The sequence below is a fragment of the Rhipicephalus sanguineus genome, chromosome 11 (genome assembly GCF_013339695.2).
Source record: "Rhipicephalus sanguineus isolate Rsan-2018 chromosome 11, BIME_Rsan_1.4, whole genome shotgun sequence".
NCBI lineage: Eukaryota > Metazoa > Arthropoda > Arachnida > Ixodida > Ixodidae > Rhipicephalus > Rhipicephalus sanguineus.
Window position 1 is genome coordinate 4,400,884 of NC_051186.1, and position 18,658 is coordinate 4,419,541.

At 46.4% G+C, this 18,658-nt stretch overlaps 1 protein-coding gene across 1 annotated transcript in view; it reads right to left on the reverse strand.

Annotated features, from left to right (window-relative positions):
* Positions 1–12,743: 12,743 nt before the first annotated feature.
* The window catches only part of LOC125756136 (arylsulfatase J-like), a 22,349-nt gene continuing 16,434 nt past the window's right edge, over positions 12,744–18,658 (reverse strand). The window contains exons 5-6 of the mRNA XM_049410840.1: positions 15,701–16,006; positions 12,744–12,754 (exon numbers count right to left, since the gene is read on the reverse strand). Of these exons, the coding sequence (XP_049266797.1) occupies positions 12,744–12,754; positions 15,701–16,006 (317 nt within the window). The remainder of the gene's footprint in view (positions 12,755–15,700; positions 16,007–18,658) is intronic.

Sequence of the window (18,658 nt, forward strand, 5' to 3'; positions counted from 1 at the left end):
TCGTACAACATCATCGCGTTGAAATATTGGACATTCCTAAATTGAAAATTATTCGCGTTTTGTTTTCTATGAGTAAATGAAAGCTTCTTCAATAATAAGGATGACAGGACAAACGTTCTTGCAACCTCAAAGTGCTTGCCTGCCAGAGATGATAGCCGAATTCCCGTCTTCAACCTGTAGCATCACGTGTTCGCGTTCAGAGCCTTTGCCAGTGGAGAGGGCCTCCCACTAGTTCTGTCCATCCACGTCACCGAGATCCGCAACGTCCCCTCCTTGAGACAAAAACAAACACAATTGTGCAATTTATGAAGGACGCACATTTGACAAGATATTATACCACCTACGTGTACACTATATTGTTTGCGTGTTACATATTATGTTTAACATATTGCTTTTATCCAGCTCGCAATTCAACCCGCCACTGCATTTACTTCAGAATGGTACCATTTCGCGAAGAAACAAAGTATTCTATATTCGTACGAGCACACTAAACAGAAATTCAGACACGAGATTTTTTTATGTCAGCTTGAAGGGCCCCTGCAGCATTTCTTCGAGTAAAAGTCGGATGGCTCCATTAAACATGGAGGAAGGAAAACTCAGGAGAGGCCCTATCGTATCCCAATGTATTGCGAAAAGTGTGGCGGAAGTGACGTCAGATTTATGGGGCAAACAAACCGGTATGGGGCAAACAAAACAGCAGACGCCCCGCGGCGTGCTCTCCGCGGTGGTTCGCTTCTGCTCAGATTTGTAGTCCCGGCGTGAACTTAGCGCGTATTGGGCGGTTCGCACGTAGTAAAACGTTGCAAGCAGACGTTTACCAGGCTATTCGTGCGTGGCAGGCCCGAGCACTGCGTGCTGAAATTCTTCGTGGAGCGTTTTTGTGCAACAGTACAGAAAGTACCGGTACGTGCCGTAATCAAAAACATTCAGCCCCTGCATCATCGTATTCGAACTCCCCTAGCAGTGACTTACGCGTTCTGCTGGACGTTAGGTCTTTCTTTTAGTTTCTCGTAGCCCGATTTCCCGATCTATTGCCCGATTAGCGGTTGCGGCGCAACGTTGGCGTAACTTCACGTCGAAAAGAGGACACCGCTGTATTGTATAGGCGATCGTGCACGTAAAGTTTGTAATTCCAGTGGGCACACAACACAAGCACGCAGCGAGCGCATACCGAACAATACATACATCACGTAGTCCGACAATAACAACAAAAGTTTATTGCCCTTTCGTTGAACGACACAGCCTCTAAAACGTACGATGCCTCCAGCGCATGTTATGTACGGCGCGTCAGACGCCAAAAACAAAAATTCACATGAGTTCTGAGTTGACAGAATGAGTAACAAGCAACAGAGCGCACATCCGAGAGCTTCGCACGCAAATACCATGCCTTAGTGGTCAGCAATGAAGCGAACGTATACGTACACATGAAAAGTGACACCCGGTACTGTCCGCAGTGCACGCGATTTGCACCGGGTATACGCAACAGCTGAGCATTGCGTAGCTTTCCTAAAGAACACACACAAAGAGCAGCATGCGTGAATCGACTACACGGCTTGCACGGCGAAAAACAAACAAACAAAACAAAAGGCTGCAAAGTTTCGCGATGCGCGCATGCGCTTGCAAACGTCGCAACGGAAATCGCGAAATGTTTCGCTGCGCCTTCGCTAGGAGGCGATGCGGGTGTTTGCGATATGAAGGCTTCACGAATGTGACGTCAGGGCCTCTCCTTAGTATTCCTTCCTCCATGCCATTAAACGAGCTTTGTGCCTCACAAATCGACTGCCGCAAGAAGTCTTAGAATCCGTCGAGTACACTCTAAGAAAAAAAAGAGTATGCGTGACTCTTTTCGGAGAGTTCTGACTTGCCACGTATAGGACTCTCTTTAAATAGTCACGGTGACTCTCTTGGTGGGCCAGGGTCGGCTCGCTCTAGGAGAGTCCCCTGACCCTCTAGGAAGAGTGCAAAGACTCTCATCGGGAGGATCACGTTACCACTCATAGGGAGTCAGACGACTCTTGCCGGTAACGCTCCTAGGGGAGTCAAGGGACCCACACCGAAGCATCAAGCGACTCCACAAGTATTTTAAGCTACTAATTTGATCCTTGCTCTACTTTTGCGCGACTACTGTTGAAAATAGTGGAGTATTCATTTTAAGCAAGTCGAATAATACTTGCCGTTCTGCCCAGCGACTGTAAAAAAAGAGTAGTTCAGTTTTAGCATTATTTTAATAAAACTCGTCAAAACAACACATATTTTCCAACAAAGTTATATAGAAAGCGCGAAAAGATGGTCTGTGATTTCCAATTAAGAAGTTTGGGTATTCCTCATTTACATGCTTCTATGAGTATAGCCAACTAAAATGTGTGACTGTGATGTGCACAGTGTCATATGGTGCTAAATGAACAACAGAAATCGCCATCATCTTTCCATATTTATTCCTTGTGATTAAGAATAAATAAAAAAGTGGTGACGGCTTGAGGCATCAGACTTGTGGCTTGCTAGGTTGTCGCTCCTGTCCAGCGTGAGCACCATGAAAAACGGTATCTGAAAAGCAGAACGTGATATTATGATGAGAAAATGAAATTGCAGTGAAAGTTTGCAAAACCTACACAATAAGTGGTTCACACAGACATAATAAAGGCTAACAACAAAACAACAAAGCACATCCTCCGGCAGCCAGGGGCATGCCGTGAGCGGTTATTGACCGCACGTTTTACAAACGTAACCCATCCTTAAATACTCAGATAAACAGATGCGAGTACTAGGGCCCGAACGACACCCAGCGCGTGCGTACGTACGTCGAGATCAGACATGTCATATGCTAGAATTAGCGCACATAACTCCCACAATCCCGTACACTCACTCGATTCTGTTATAGCGCCCAACGTCATCGCAGTGTATGCAAACCACGAAAACAGCAAACAGAAACGAGGGAAAAGAGTGCACGCCGGCGGCCGCAACAACGCGCGCCGTCGAAAGTCTAGAGCTTTTTTCACTTTACCGGCGAGACGTGTCCAACTTGAATGACTACCGCGTACATTCTGGAAGCCACCGTACTATATCTGCACCTCAAACTACCGTCTTTAAGCCAACAAAAACCATTACATATAGTGCGTCTGAGCGTTCTGTACACAGGCTTTTGTTTTTCGCGTTCCCACGCGTGGAAGCACGCCGCACACTCAAGGTCGATGGAAATGTTATTATGAAGTAGACTAAAGTGCACCTCAAAACGACATCTTGCACCTTCAGTAGTGCAGACACGACGTGCGATCAGCAAGAAATGACCCTCGATTATTGTTTGCATCGCTCACTTTATGGGAGCTTGTACAGCAACGCGCATAACGGTGGCAACTTGTTAACTGACAGCTTTAGTTGGGCATCCGCAACAGCCCCGCGGATACAGGCTACTGTTGGAAATGGCGGGCAGATTCCGCAAAGCTGCTGCAGACGCCCAGCTAAAGCTGTATAATTAGTACCTACGAAAGCAGTACACTCACCGGTTACTGGCGCCCGTTGTCGGTGTCTGCAGCTCCATGAATATTCCGCCCTTCAAGCGTCACTTCGTGCACGGAGCCGGCTTCAATACCACCGAAGACGCGCAACCAACTCATCCACGCAACGCATTCCAATAGACCAGGAGACTGAGACGACTGAGACATGGGTGTTCTCTGACTGAGAGAGGAGAGCGGCGCGCCACCCCGGCGCCAACCCCGTCTGCGTCGCCGAGCAAGGCGCCACAACGGCGCCAAAGGGCGAGCGTGCGATATGTATGGCGTATACGGCGGCTCTCCCGTATACCGAAGCCAATCGAAACGCGCTTTAGGAGGGTCCATTGACTCCTTCCCAAATGCGAGCTCTTTTTTTCTGCCTGTACCTTCCAAAAGGGGTCAGATGGACACCCGAAGGGAGTCACGGTTCCATGACCCTCTTTTGACTCTCTTTTTTCTTAGAGTGTAGCAGCGGAGTTACTGGGAATTGTCGCACGCTTCAAGCTCCTTCTCTCTCCTTTCGTGCCAGCGAGTGAAAGCAACAAGGGGGGGGGGGAGGTAAATGGCAAGCGGGCAAGAAGACGCGTTCATTTGTGAGCGCTCGTGATGATCTTGAGCACCTCCTTTTGTTTTGTTTTTTTTTCTTGGAACGCGCGGCTTACTTTTGTGTAATCGCGAGCGCGTGCGCGGGCATGTTGCGGCCGTGGTCACTATGCAGCTCGCTATGTTCAAATAAGCCGATGGCCGTGGGCGAATGGCGCGGTCATTTGGAATTATGGCATCGTTCGTCGAGGGAAGAGGGACCGCTTTCTAACTGACTCTGAGAATGAAACTTTAAGTTCGAGGCAGCGTGCGGCGCTATAATGTTTGGCTCGCGTGTTGCCTCAGAAGCCTCCACCACCTATCGGCAACGTTTTGTGACCACGCTGAAAAAGTTTCGCAGGGTACCTTTAAGTTCGCTTTAGGTATGAAAGTAGTTATATTTCAAGCGGTTCGAAGTAAGCGCAGTGCGATAACAGACGCGTCTGTGTCTCTTCATCTTCCTAGTACTGTGTCTTCTCTGCGCTGGCCATCATCAGTGTACACCGACTCGCCCCAATCGCTAGCTAATTACAAGACACGTGATTGAGGGGAGCCTCCGTAGGAGCGCAACAAATATCATTTTGCCGGCTCTAAAGAAAAGAAAGCGTAGAATAAGCTGTCACTGATATTGAGCAAAAAAGAGGAAGGGGGGATACAACTACAAAAACTCGTGTAAGACATGAATAAAAAATGATTTTAACAAAAAGTGTTTTATGCGGGGGTCCAAGATGGCTCCACTAACGTATTTCCGTCACGAATATAGGGTGTAAAATATAAACACTAACAGATGGCAAAGAAAAAAATCGGGGCCCGAATTCACAGAGCTTTCTCTTGCCTACGCAATTTCTTAGCCAAGAATTCTCGTATCTCGAGGGATTACGATAGCAATGGTACGAATTTAACTTACCAGCCACTTTTGAGGGCAAGGAGGCAACGCGAAAGCCGATCAAACGACAAGGAAAGAAAGAAGTGCGCGCAGGTGACAGAGGGGCAGCACGCGAAGCGTCTAGCATCGAGGGTATACGATGATAGCCAATGTATTTTCGCTGCATCTCAGCTTCCAGTTCCGGGCGTCTGCTACAGCTCTTACGCGTTGCCGCGTTGCCGCAGACGTCCTGGGGTCTTGCGCGAAGCCCAGTGCTCGGGTTTCATCGATGACCATAGCTAACAAAAATCTAGTTGCTCGATGGCGTTAATAATCCGTGCGCTATCTCGTCAAGTGCAGGCGAACAACGCTCCAGACGCACTGCATCTTTAAACCGCCCGTAAATTGAAACATTGAAGGTTTGAAGATGTGACCGAAACGTCTCCCCCTCTTTAACACAACCAGTTTAGTTACATTTTCATGAAGCTGCGCTGCCACTAAACTAACTAGGCATGTTCAAGCACGGTATGGTGGTTGCCATTAGGGTGTTTTGTAGCTAGACGCAGGCACGTAGCCAGGATTTTTTTTCGGGGGGGGGGGGGGGCCCAAAGCCTAACTGTTCGAAAGAAAGTATTTCCATGGCAAAAATAAAAGAAAAAGTTTCCCGGGAATATAGAAGCCCGGACGAATTTCGGGGGGGGGGGCCGCCCCCCCCCCCTTGCCTACGTGCCTGGCTAGACGTAAAATGCTGCATTTCTTACGAAGATCTCAGTACAAGACATAGGAGCGGCTTTTGAGCCTACGGAGAACTGTACAGAAATACAAAGCAGCAGTAAGAAAGGTATCATAGCGTAATGCCGCAGGTCCGATTCACCGCAGCATTTTGACAGGGCTGGAATGAGAGAGCAATCGTATACGCTTAGATATGTGCGCGCGTAAAACAAGGAAGATTCGTCGGGAGGTTTCTACGTGCTAATGCTTTTCAGAAAACACGGCGCAGTCACCTCGTCCTTGCCGAGTTTGCGTGAGCAAACATAAAAGAAGCGGTGTTGTCTCGGCCTGAAGTGACATGACTACACATGCGCCTGGATTCACAGGGCGCGCGTGCTGCGCGTTCGCACGATTAATAATAAGAAAAAAAAAGAGACGGCGTTCGCGTTACTTACTAACGTCTATGGGAGCGAAAGCCATACAAAAGCGAGCGAACGTGTGATTGTGCTTATATATGAGAATCGAAGCAAATTAAGTGAGTAGTGATTTGTTCAGTGAAAGTTTATTTAAACGACAATAATCGAAACACATTGAATATTCAATTAGTGAAAGTGACATTAGTGACAGTCAATTAGCGATAGTTTATTAGTGATGTCGCACTCGATACAAAGTGCACGGTAATATAGCCCCATTTGATGGCTTTAACCTTCGAGTCACCTTAGGCGAATGCATTAGGATCCAGAGTTTTTTTCTTCTTTTTTTTTGATCGACTTTCACCGGACGTCTTGAATTACGTGTCTTTTGAGGGAAAGATAATATATATACAATGAAGTAAGTGATACAGTGGCCAGCTCTCTTCTGAAACACTGCAGCGGTGGTCGAGTCGTTACAGCGTCAGACTACAATGCGGTAGGTACTGGGTTCGATTCGCAGTGTCGCCAAGCACCCACGTATTTTTTTTTAATGGAAAAATGGATAGCGCGGCCTGAGGTTATGTGTTGCGAGCACTCTTTTCTTGAGAAGGTTTCCGCTCTCTTCTTTCACGCCCCTTTATACCCAAATGCGCTGCGCCGTGCTCCCTCACGGATCATAGAAATAAGAGTATCTTTTTTTTTGCTCTAACCACTACTATCGCAAGGGCGCCCAGTCCCGAAACCCAATTATCATACCTGGGCATTACTTTTCACGACTCTGGCTATTCGACCGCCGGTCAGACATCGCGGTGTTTTCAAGAACATCAGGAGACACGCGGCGGCCAAAATGCTTGCGGCCAAGATGACTGCCATTGTCGGGACACGTTTCCGTGGTAGTTGGGTGGGATTCATTACAAGCAGCTGCGCAAAACGACAGGGACAGAGAGAAAACACACAAACACAGTGATGTGTTTGTGTCTTCTCTCTCGGTCTCTGTCGTGTTGCGCAGCTCCGTGTGATGCCTTTGTCAATGGTTATAAAGAACTCCAGCAGGCTATCGAGTTCTGAGGAGAGGGCAGAACAGTAGGCCTGGGAAAACATTACGGCAAATTCATTTGCGTCATAAAGGGCTACTCTTCCCTTGGTAAGTAGATGAAAATTTTAAACGCGAGTTTATTCTTTATCAACAGCAGTTACAGTATAGATGACAGGTGAACAGACAAAAATCCGCATATTCAGCTTGACTAGTTTTAATTGTAATTGGCAACACATATGACAATACGTAGAAATACCACGCACATATGCAAAATTATGTACAGTCACGGGCGAAAGCTTGGTTCTGCTGGTTGAAGTCGACTAGTCTGTTGTACATATTCGACAAACGCAATGTGTAGAAGCAATGTTACACAGAGGAGCTGTCCTATAAACTTACTTTTGCTGGTTGGTTGCATAGTTTCCAACTTCTTGCTCAGAACTGTACGTTGTAAAATAAAACATCTTGTTTGAATGCACACATTTTATGTAAGGTTACATTCATTTTTGCACAGTAGGAAACATACTTGAGAAATGAAAATGAGATAGAAAAAGGAGAACTAGACAGCAAATAGCAAAATTGTTATAAAAGTTACAGTAAACAAAATAACGTAAGTTTTTGTTTAAAAGATACATACATACATACATACATACATACATACATACATACATACATACATACATACATACATACATACATACATACATACATACATACATACATACATACATACATACATACATACATACATACAGGTGTAGTTAATAGGATGAACTGCTATAAAACAACAATGCTGATACACTCAGTCTTGAGCACATGAGGTTTCAAGGCAGTAACTTACGAGAGAAATCTCTCACCACTCTTATGTGCCAACTCGGCATTTCTCGAACCCTCTTGGAACAATTTCATGTATAGTTTCTGCTTCTGCCCACTCACAAGCAGTGGGCTGGAAGATTGGCACAGCTCGGACAAATTCTGGACAATACATAAATAAAACAATTCACTGTTACTAAGCTCCTCGGTACAAATAATGCTGTTGTTGACATGTAAATACCCTATTGCTTCTTCTGAAAACACTCCTCAAAAAGGTTTCAAAATGTGCACATGTGCCGACTTCCTTCAAATGAGAGGCTGCTGTATAGCAGTCTCTCATTTCGCTTGAAAAGAATTTCAGTGCACTGCTGGGCAAGGAATGTGATGCAAAGATTCAGTACCTTGCATGTATATCTTGCTGCTGGCCTGAGCTGCAATGTTGATCAGCACAAATGGGCAGAATAACATTTTATAATGTGCCATGACAAAGTAATTATGTTTCAGGTGCATGAAACATGGACAACAATAAAGGAATTTAAGAACATTTACCTGGCACAGTTTACAGAATCTTAAATACATTTTCGAGGAGCTATCAGAGCTTTTCTGAATATAGTAGTAATGGTTATCAGCCTTCAAATTTGTTCGAAGTCACCAGTTTCAAGTTTAGTGCACACCAGCAGCCCTCTTCAGGCTAAACCATTGCACAGGCGCATCAAAAGGCATAAGTAAATGCATGCATAGTCACCATACAAAAAGCAATAAATACTTTCAGCAGTAATATGAGCAAAGCTGCATAGATGATAAACTATTTGCAGAGTATACAAGTACATTATGGAGAAACCTATGGCAGCAAACACTATGAAAAAAATTAAAACTTACACAGTACATGCAGAAAGGTTGACCGTTGAAGAGGACAAGCATGCGATAGGATAACATTACACAGGTGCTAAAGCCTGTTGGGCATACTAGGAATAGTGACGCTCCTTTTGCATCTAAATAATCCGCGGAAAATGACTTTCCAGAGCTCATACATACATAAAATCATTTGTGCTATAATAATGCGTGTATCCTGAACGCCTATATAGACCAAAAGCAAAACTACGCGCTTCAATGGTTTCATTCGTGCACTACCAAACATGAAACCACGGTTTTGGTTGCCGACCATGGCTGCTGTTTCTAATGGCAGTGAAATGCAGAGACACACATGCACTTTGAGTTACGTGCATGTTAAAAATTCAAGGTAGCCGAAATTAATTTGCACATTACCACTACAGTGTGATTTACATTAACGTCACGGTTTGGTATATTAAATGCAGAATTTGGTATATTAAATGCAGAATGAATGATGCACTGCTCAACGATTAAACTGCAGCTGTGCAGATTCTCACCATACAATTCAAGCTGTTCCAACTATCACAATGCATTCTTTCTGTTGACGTGCACTTTGAACAGCAGGACACAGTCACTGGTAGTCGCTCTCTACTTGTTGGCCTTGTGTGTTTTGTCCAAGATACACTGTGCAATTACATGACAGTGGGGCACCTGATCCAGTGATACTGCTGGAATATAGAAAAATACAGATGATTGTTACAACCGTGCTATGTGTAAAAATGGACAGCTGATATGTGCTAACAACTCTAGCTGTCAAATTTTCAGAAGCCGATGACAAGTATGAAGAAATAATAAAAAACAAGAAAAAAGGTCTGAACATAGAACCGTCAACAATGAAGACTTTCAAAAAGTATTTTATGATATAAATTTATAACTACGATGTTCATTTTGAAGGCAACAAACTTCTGCCCAATAGTGAGACATAAGCCAATAAATTGTCTTCTATTTCGACTTTACACTAGGTGCAAGAAGCCGACCAAAAATGAGTTCACTATGCTACAATCTAAGAAAAAAAAACAAGTATTTGGGGAGTGTTGCTACCCCACAACTATAAACGTCATCCATCTCACGTACTTTCCTCGCGTTATCACCACGGTCCCGGGACTTCCGGGTCACGAATGACGCGCGTGTTATCAAAGTGACATAGCATTATTGATAGAAAAGTGCCAAGAGCGGGGTTTTGAAAAAAGGAAATGCGAGCAAGCAAGATTTTGTTTATTGCTGTGTAGCAGAAATACTCCCAAATACACGATTTGTTCTTAGAGTGTACTCATGTATTTCTATGTTACAAGACAACAGCTATTGTTCATCACTTTAAAGTTATCTAACATAGCCACCTCATCATACAGTGTGAAGGAGCAATTTTGAAGACTTGAAAACACAAAGCATTATTGGATTATGTGTTTTTGTTGCTCGAAACAGTTTTTCCTAACAAAATTACACTTTGCAAAAAAATGCACTTGATTAGGAGAAATGATTGCGAGCAACAAACACACTCATAATCCATAAATGCATGTTAATGGGCTCTTATGGCTTCCACAAACACTCACCATCATTATTATTGATGTCACTGCCATGCCGGACGGATACGCTGTGTCCTGCTCAGAACACCAAAGGTGCACTGTATGACTTGTCTTGCATGGGTGGGGGCTGCACTGCACTGCTGCTCAGCTGGGCCAGCCACGGACAGGAGGGTGAGCACCCATGGCTCTCAGGCATAGCGAGAGTCACCTTCAGAGATCAACAAGCGTGTACTCAGGTCACATACGATTTGTAGAAATAACCGTGCCACTATGCAATTGTGCTGAGAACATGTACGGCGGAAATACAACGTGCCACAACATTGAAAAAAGATAAGCTACGGCAGGTAAAATGCGCATTTACTGCTCCTGTGTGGCCTGAGGTTTGAACTAGAGTTCTTTCTCCCTGCATGTTGCGAACAGCCAGGCGATTTTCTCCCGCTTGCTATTTCCATGCAGAGCACTTGATACACTGTGTGAGTGACAAGCACAAGAGCTCAATAAGCAATAAAAGTACTTGTGCTATTTCAAAAGCACAACTTTCCAGTCTCACATGTATGGAGTAAAATTCATAAGCTGTAGACTTTACACTTTCGACATTGTCAATTCTATTATAATTTGCTTCTCTTTACGCGTCCAATTAGCATCGCTGTGTGAAAATAATACAAGCATCCACTGTTAGTAACAATGTTTTGGTTGTGAAGGTGTGTACATTAACCGGTGTTTACTGTGGTTAAACACCTAAAACACCTAAAAAAACTAACCTAGCAACCAGCCATTATGCAGTTTTCTACCCTTGAAGCTCCCAGGCAGAGCACAGTCCATCCAGATGAGGCTGCCATGCGTGCTTCCAGGCCCCTTTGAGGTCGGCTGGATGATGACACCCCCACCGTTGCAAAAGACTTGTAGATTTAGGGAGCACAAGTCCTTCCTATTTCTGTACAGGTGCTCCAAGTCATAAGGTGGCTTGATTTGCCAGTGCTTGCAATCGATGTATCCCACAACCTTACGAAAATATGCAATCTGTGAAGAGGCCAAAAAGGATATATTAAAAAAACCATCATTGGAAGCGCTCTTAATACATATTTGGCAGAAACACAAAAATTATCACTTAGTCATAGCTATCAAATATGCTTTATTCAATTTGAAACAAACTAAAGCCCCATGTAAGCTTTACATACTGTAATGTATATGTCCTGGTAAAGTATAGTGCTGCCACAGCGGTAATCTTCTATACAAGTAATTTTGCAATATAAAGGGAATTCCTGAAAAAGTGCTAAATGGCTCCTGGAAGATAAATTCGCATCAAATATTTTTCTCTCAACTGTCAAGCGTGGTAAACAGACAGGCTCCTCTTAATAATCAGATAAAAGCCTGCTTAAGCAAAATCATAAAAACTGCTGGTGTACTTGCTCATATTGCAATATATGTATATTGGCCATATATACGTATATACAAAGCGGTAGTAGTACTTTTCGTACTGGAACTTAACATGGGGTGACAGTACATCTGCTGGGATGAAAAACTTACAAACGTACGTTATAGCACTACACGAATAGCAACGAAATTAGTTGCGCAAGTTCAACTCACCGATGGCACAACGATATTAGCAGCCGTCAGCGTCATCGGGAATGGAATGTGCTCTGCAGCCACAGGCAAAAGACGTCCGTGGACTGGAAGCTGCCGTTGACGTAGAAATGCAACGCTAGCAAGACGTGTACGTCCACTGGTGAAGCGTGAGAAATCGCCGTGGGCCGCTGTAGTCAAGGCTCCAGTGCCGTGCAAAACGACACGACAGATGGGCTCGAAAACCTGTAGTTAGCAGGTGCTGGTCTACGACTTCATCCAAGGCAAAGCACCAGTGAGAATTGTGTTCTGTCCGGAGCGAAGCGTGACGTCCACGTGCTTTCGCTGCCAGGTACAAGTCCAAGTTTTCACCGGAGAACAGTCAAGGCATACTGCCAAAGCAGCCACATTTACAGCACAATGTCTCGGCGAGCGACTTCGGTTCGACACGTTATGACGCTCGAATTACGGTTATCACAAAAAGGAGAAGCAACGAGTTAAAAAAGAAAGCGCCAAGCCCAGCGCCAAATCCTTAAAGCCCTCATAAAGCACCATCGCAACTTCAGTAGGACGAAACACGGTTATCAACGCTTTTAATCTTCTGTCACACGGGCACAGCCTCTTCACAAGTCTTGGAAATGTCAACACAGCACCACTATTCACAACGCACATCGTTTCACTCCCGAACACTGCATTTGCCTGGACTGCTCACAAGAAAATAGAAGCGCACGGGCTAACCACTGGCGAAGCAAGAACCAAATACAGAGCGTAGTTCATGCGTTACCGTACGGAATCACGGAAGCACGGAATCACTCAAGTAACGCGCCAAAATGCTGTCAATTCTAAATGCCGCACTGCACCTTACTGAGACTCTGGAAAGCGATGCAAACGAACTGTGTTACCGACATTCAAACACACATCGCAGGCTCCTCCAGTGCTAGTTACCGTCGGTACACAGGCGCCGATCCCCGCTTCATAAACACTCCGTGGCACAGGCTTCACTACGCTTCACGGCACACCAAGAGACACTGCCGTCGGTCTTCACACTGCTTGCGCGCACCGGAAAAGCAGCGGTATTCACAGCACATCCAGTCGAACACTGAAGGAACTCATGCGTTTGCGAAAATCGGTGCCGACACCTACAGTTTACGGCGCCATGTTGTTCTTACAAACTGCGCAGCAGGGGGTAGGCGCTAAGACAACTTAGAAAAAGCTCTTTCGCGTTGATCGCGAGAAGATAAAAAGTTCTCTTATGTGCGAGGGGGAAGATATGACGAACACGACAGGAGCGCGCGATGAAAGAAGTGTTTTGTCAACGTCATAAGATGGGCTGTTGTAGAGAGTACTGCTTCCCAACCAATCACGAGTTGCACCTCTCGCCCAAGCCGTCGTCTGCTATCGTTTGTCGTCTGCTACGATAGTAGCCTCCTGCGGGGGTTTCGCCTTATCTACGCGATGATTTCTAGGTCAAGCTGACGCTTATGAGCACAAAATACATTTATGAGTGGGTGAAGCCACCTTCAATTGATATTCTCACGCCATGTTAAATGGCAGTTAGTAATCAAAGGGACGTGAATCCGGCAAAGGCTTGTTTATACTCGAGAATCGTGAGCATTCGCACATATTTTTGATGTCATTTCAAATTACTGGATCCATTTACTTCTGACTGCTCGCCGTATAAACGCGTTCCGTTTCGGTTTCCGAACAGTGAAGATCGAAAAGCTTGATTTGTTTGAGATTTCATGCATAATCTCGCACATCTATAATATGCTGCGATTTGCAATGTACGAGCCCGCTCTGGATCGACCCAAAGCGCATAGCGACAGCTGCGTTTCAGCGATCGTGCCTATTGGGCAGTTAAAGCCTATCCAACTAGACAAGTTGTGGAATCACATAATAGGCTTTAATAACGGCTAATTGAAATGCTACGCTCAATTTTATTTCCAATAGCGTGCAGCTGATGTGCTCCTCTGAACCTCTTTGGTGGTGGTTTCGACCAATGCTGCGTACATCATGATAAGTTGGACGTCTCATTGGAGGAAGTCGGACGCAACACAACAACATAACAAAAAAATGTTGACCAAATACCGCGCCGCTTTCGACTTCATCGACCATTCATGTAGACCTTTGGTTTTAATCCAACCACAAGTCTTTGCATGCATAATGTTTCGCCATTGACACCCAATAGGCTTCTTTAATTACTGCGACTCCCAGTTTATTGGACGACTACGAGTGCCAATACAGTCCATAGCGTACAAGCGAAACAACACACGAAACTCAAAGCGCCGAAATAAATTAAAACGTACCAGCGATCATCAAGAAGCCTTAAATGGCCGTGAATTAGCTCAAAATTAGCCACGGCACCCAGATACCCGCCGCAGTTGCATGTTCTAAACAGCCATATTGTTCGTAAGAGTGGTCCGGACCACTCTTGGGATTTTCTCGTAGCCACGCTGTTTCCGCGCAATTTTTTTGCTTCGTGAATCCACTTACGAGCCTTTTTCAGTGACGTCACCAAATATAGCAACTGCATCACCATCGCTGACATGTTCCTGGGCAGTCACAGCGCGCTTTACCGCAGCGGCCGATGTGATAACGATGGCTCTTACGACGTTTTTTTCGCTTCGTGAATCGACTTACGCGACAAAATTTCTCTTACGCGACAATTTGCTCGTAAGTGAGTTTTGTGAATTCGGCCCCGGAAGTTCTGTCACCGCGAGTCGAACTTGCGACCTCTCGCTCCGCAGCGCGGCGCGAAACGATTCGGCCACAGACGGCACGTTGTTTGGCATACCAACGGCTAGCTATTTATATACATCATTTGCCGGTGGCGGTACTCAGAGATCGGTAATACATCAGCGTGTTTTCGTTATCACTAGCAAGATGGCGCGAAGGGCTCGAAGGGCGCGCTTTAAAGGTCATCACCTCACGCGCGCTTCTACAGGGCGTGGTCTCTTGTCTCGACATGGCGGTGGTTTGTACGTCTTTCTTTCGCTCTCATCGCAAGTTTGCGTTGAGAACAAGAAGGTCACTTCACTCACTGCAGCGGCCGCCTTTGCGAAAGGAGCGCGCTGCTCACACAGAAATAAGCTACAATTGTGACAGTTAGTTCGCGCTCATCCTGTGTTATGTTCCTTCCGTGCGTCCTTTCTGCTTGAGAAGCGCGTTGGAAGTTTCGAGCTGCTTGCCGTTTTTTGCGTGACATTACAATTTGTTGCTATAGCATTCATTCCTTCGCCCTTGGAGCGAAATAATGCACAAGAAATGCTCAACTACGTGTGTGAAGACACGTTTCACTTTCGTGTTATCCCGATTCCCATGACAGAGGGATCAGCCATGTTTTTTTTACGTCGCGCCAGCGCTTCGCGCATTGCCAGAGGGCTCTTCCGCTCACAGTTTATCGCCTTGAATTTATACTTTTAAAAAATGCGAGCATTCTTAGCCTGAGATGGTTTTGAATATCATGATGGCTTTAAATGTTTGCTGCAACCGACGGATAGCTAGCGCCTAGTGTTTAAACAAACAGGACGCATATTCACAGGAACATCTCCCGTCGCTTGAATTCCTCGTGAAAGGAAATCCCAGAAAACCCTTACTGAAATGAGGTATTAATAACGATGGTAGTAAACCGAAGGCAAGGCGCATTTGCTAAAGAGAAGCTTTGGTATATAGCCCCAGGCTTCTAATCGTTTCTGACTTTTAGGCATCGTGCGAGATTTCTCGGTGTTAATTGGCGCCCGTGTGTTAAAAATGCATGACATTCTTGCGCGGTCCTCCGCGCAAGCGTTCTTAGCGCGCATTACGCACAGTCATCGTACCTGCGGCGGCGTAGAATGTAGGCGCCCAGTCAACGATGTGCACTATCCGGTGCAATGGCGGCTGGGGCAGACGGCCGCTCAGGCGACCGTACCAGAACACCGCAGGCGTCCGCATGCCCCCTTCCCACACGCTTGATTTCGCTCCCCGCAGGGGCCAGTTGGAGCCACTGTTAGCGGCGGGAACGCCTTTGAGCGGTGCGCCACCGTTGTCGCTGACGAACGCAACGATGCTGTCGGCGAGCATACCGCGGGACTGCAGAGCCACCAGCACCTCACCGATAGAACGATCCATCACCTCCAGTGCACCTGCGAACAGTGGCGGCGTGTACAATGTAATGTTCGTAGCGTTGACCGTTGTCCGCACGCTTTTGAGCGTTTTGAAATGAAAACGCGGCCTGCTTTTAAAAGCGGGGCTGCTCGTCTAAGCCACGTGTGATGTTAACAGAAAACTATCATCAGTAGAGTCCGACATGTCGAACTCGGGTAAATCGAAATATCCTTTATATCGAACTGTTTTCGTACATGGCAGTGCTTTAATATCAGTGCATAGAACATTTACGGCTACTGTTACGATCGGCATTTGGACGCGACGTGGCCGGCGCAATGATGGGCGCTGATGTCAGTCACGCTTGTCACTTAATGTTTCCCCTTAGGCTGGTTCTTGGAAGAAGACACTGAACGCGGCATGTTTTGGGAACTTATGCCCGCGAGGAAAGGCAGGTGTGCAGTGCAGCTGCAGTCAGGTTCTGACTGGAACAAAAGGGAAAGCATCGGACGACTCTTGCAACGGGTGCAGTTGGCATGGGACAGCGTCTACCTCGGGTTTCTCACCAAACCGTTGCATTCCTGCTTTCGCGAGCGCAGACATAAAGGAGTGCGCTGGTTCGGGGAAGCTGTCGTCTCCCTTTCTGGAGGTCAGCGACACTTCTTTCCCTTCTGCCCTTTCGGACTCTCATCCTCACCCTGTGGTCGTTGGGGTGTGGCTTGTGTGTATTGTGTGACTCATTACCTCCTTTCGGGAGGCCGGACACCGAGATGGCAAGTCGCCGGATTGGCGGGAGCTACGGACACCGGTTTTGAGTGCCTCAAGGTTGTCTGACTTTGGGCTTTATAAGCCGGACACTTGGTGTCAATCTCTCTCTCTTGATATCTCTTCATGCATCTGTAAATAAACCTCTGTTCTCTCTAGTACGGACGCGCCTTCCTCTCTGCAGAAGATGGGCTAACGGGCACACCGGCTGGGGCCAGCTACCATTGACGTGACCTGCCGGGCCCGAGTGAACCAGTCGGATGAAAGCGGTGGGATAACACGAAGCCCGGTCGTAACACTACATCAAATAAATATAGCCGGAACACTTGATATATCGAACCCGACGCCAAGAGCTCCAGCAGCTCGAAACGCGCCAAGAGGTTGTCATTCCCTGACAAATATCTGGCTTTTCCTTACGGAAGGATACTTTCTCCGCATGCATTTGGGAGAGCAAGTGGGCCAATTAGAGCCGCGTATAGCGAGCAGAAAACCGCTTGCCATCACACACTTTTAGCGTTATTCCTCGTTGTCAGGCCGCTGGCCCGTCGTGGGGGGGGGGGGGGGGGGGGGGGGGGGGGGGGGGGGGGGGCTCACCGTTCACTTCTATGCCCGTTTTGTTAAGGCCATGTATGCCGTAAAACAGAAGAACATGCTAATCTCCGTCAAGCTGGCTATGATAAACGAAGTGAAACGAGGGGAAAAAGCCCTACGTCGCCGCTGCGTACAGCATACCCAAAAGGACGCTAACCACGATATCGAAAAACAAGGCCACTATCAGGGCCAAGGTAGACTATAGTAGGATAAAGCTTAAAAAGTCCCGAGAGACCCCGCCAAGACGACCCAAGTGCGGCAGACAAAAGACGTAGTCCCGTTCATGCACCCGGCACTGTTCTTCGAAGGCGGGGTCACCGGCCGTTCGGCTCATGACGCGAGTCAGGAGTGCGCACCCATTGGTGCTGGCTTGTGTGCTTTTGCCTTTGAGGAGGAAATGCTGCGCACTTCTAAAGTTGTATCCGACTATAGAAGTTTCGGGCGCCCGACGAGTACGTACAGTCGCGCTCAACATGACTTGCAACACGGGAGCGCGTGGCCTCATGACTTCAAAGATTGCTCATGGCTTCAAATTGGTTTCATTTCAACAACTAATCAATATTTTCTTATTTGAAATTATCCCCGAGTGCGAGAACAGCATTTAGTTATGGAAATAAGAGCTAGTTGAAGCCATAAGCAGTCTTTGAACTAGTGAGGCCACGTGCTCCCGTGTTGCAAGTCAATATTGAGCGCAACTGTACAGCTGCATAGGAATATTTTAAGGTGCTTTTACAGCGAAAGCTGTTATGAGATCATTTCACCGGCCGTTTTTGGTGCCGTAGTTGTCCGCCGCCGCCGCCGCCGGTGTCCGTAACCAGTATCGCTCGAAATAAGAAAAAAAAACTAAACGAGGTTCGAACCTGGGCCCTCTGCGTGGGAGCCCAGTATTCAACCTCTGAGCCATGCCGGTGCTTGAATCTGCTTTGCAAAAAGGTCCTATACAGGCGTCATGTCGGGAAGGAACCACATTAGCATATGCAATATAGCGTGGTAAAAGAGTAGAATAAGCACCAAGCGTCGCACAACGCGAATTCTGTAACCAGGCGTCACACAATGCGAATTGCGCAACAAGTAGGTTGTTGAATGCTTCCAACCCATTACAAAGAGCTCTGCCATAATTCTTCATCGTCATCAGGCACAGCATCAACAAAGTGCGCATAATGCCTTACATGCGTTTATCAGGTACCACGGCTGTCTGTAGAATGACGAAAAATGGCACAGTGCCTACTGCCCTACTTCTCAAAAATTACAATGATTAGTGCCTACTGCCCTACTTCTCAAAAATTACAATGATTTATAGCGTAGTGGGTCCTCGGAATGTGAACTTTGTTGGTTGC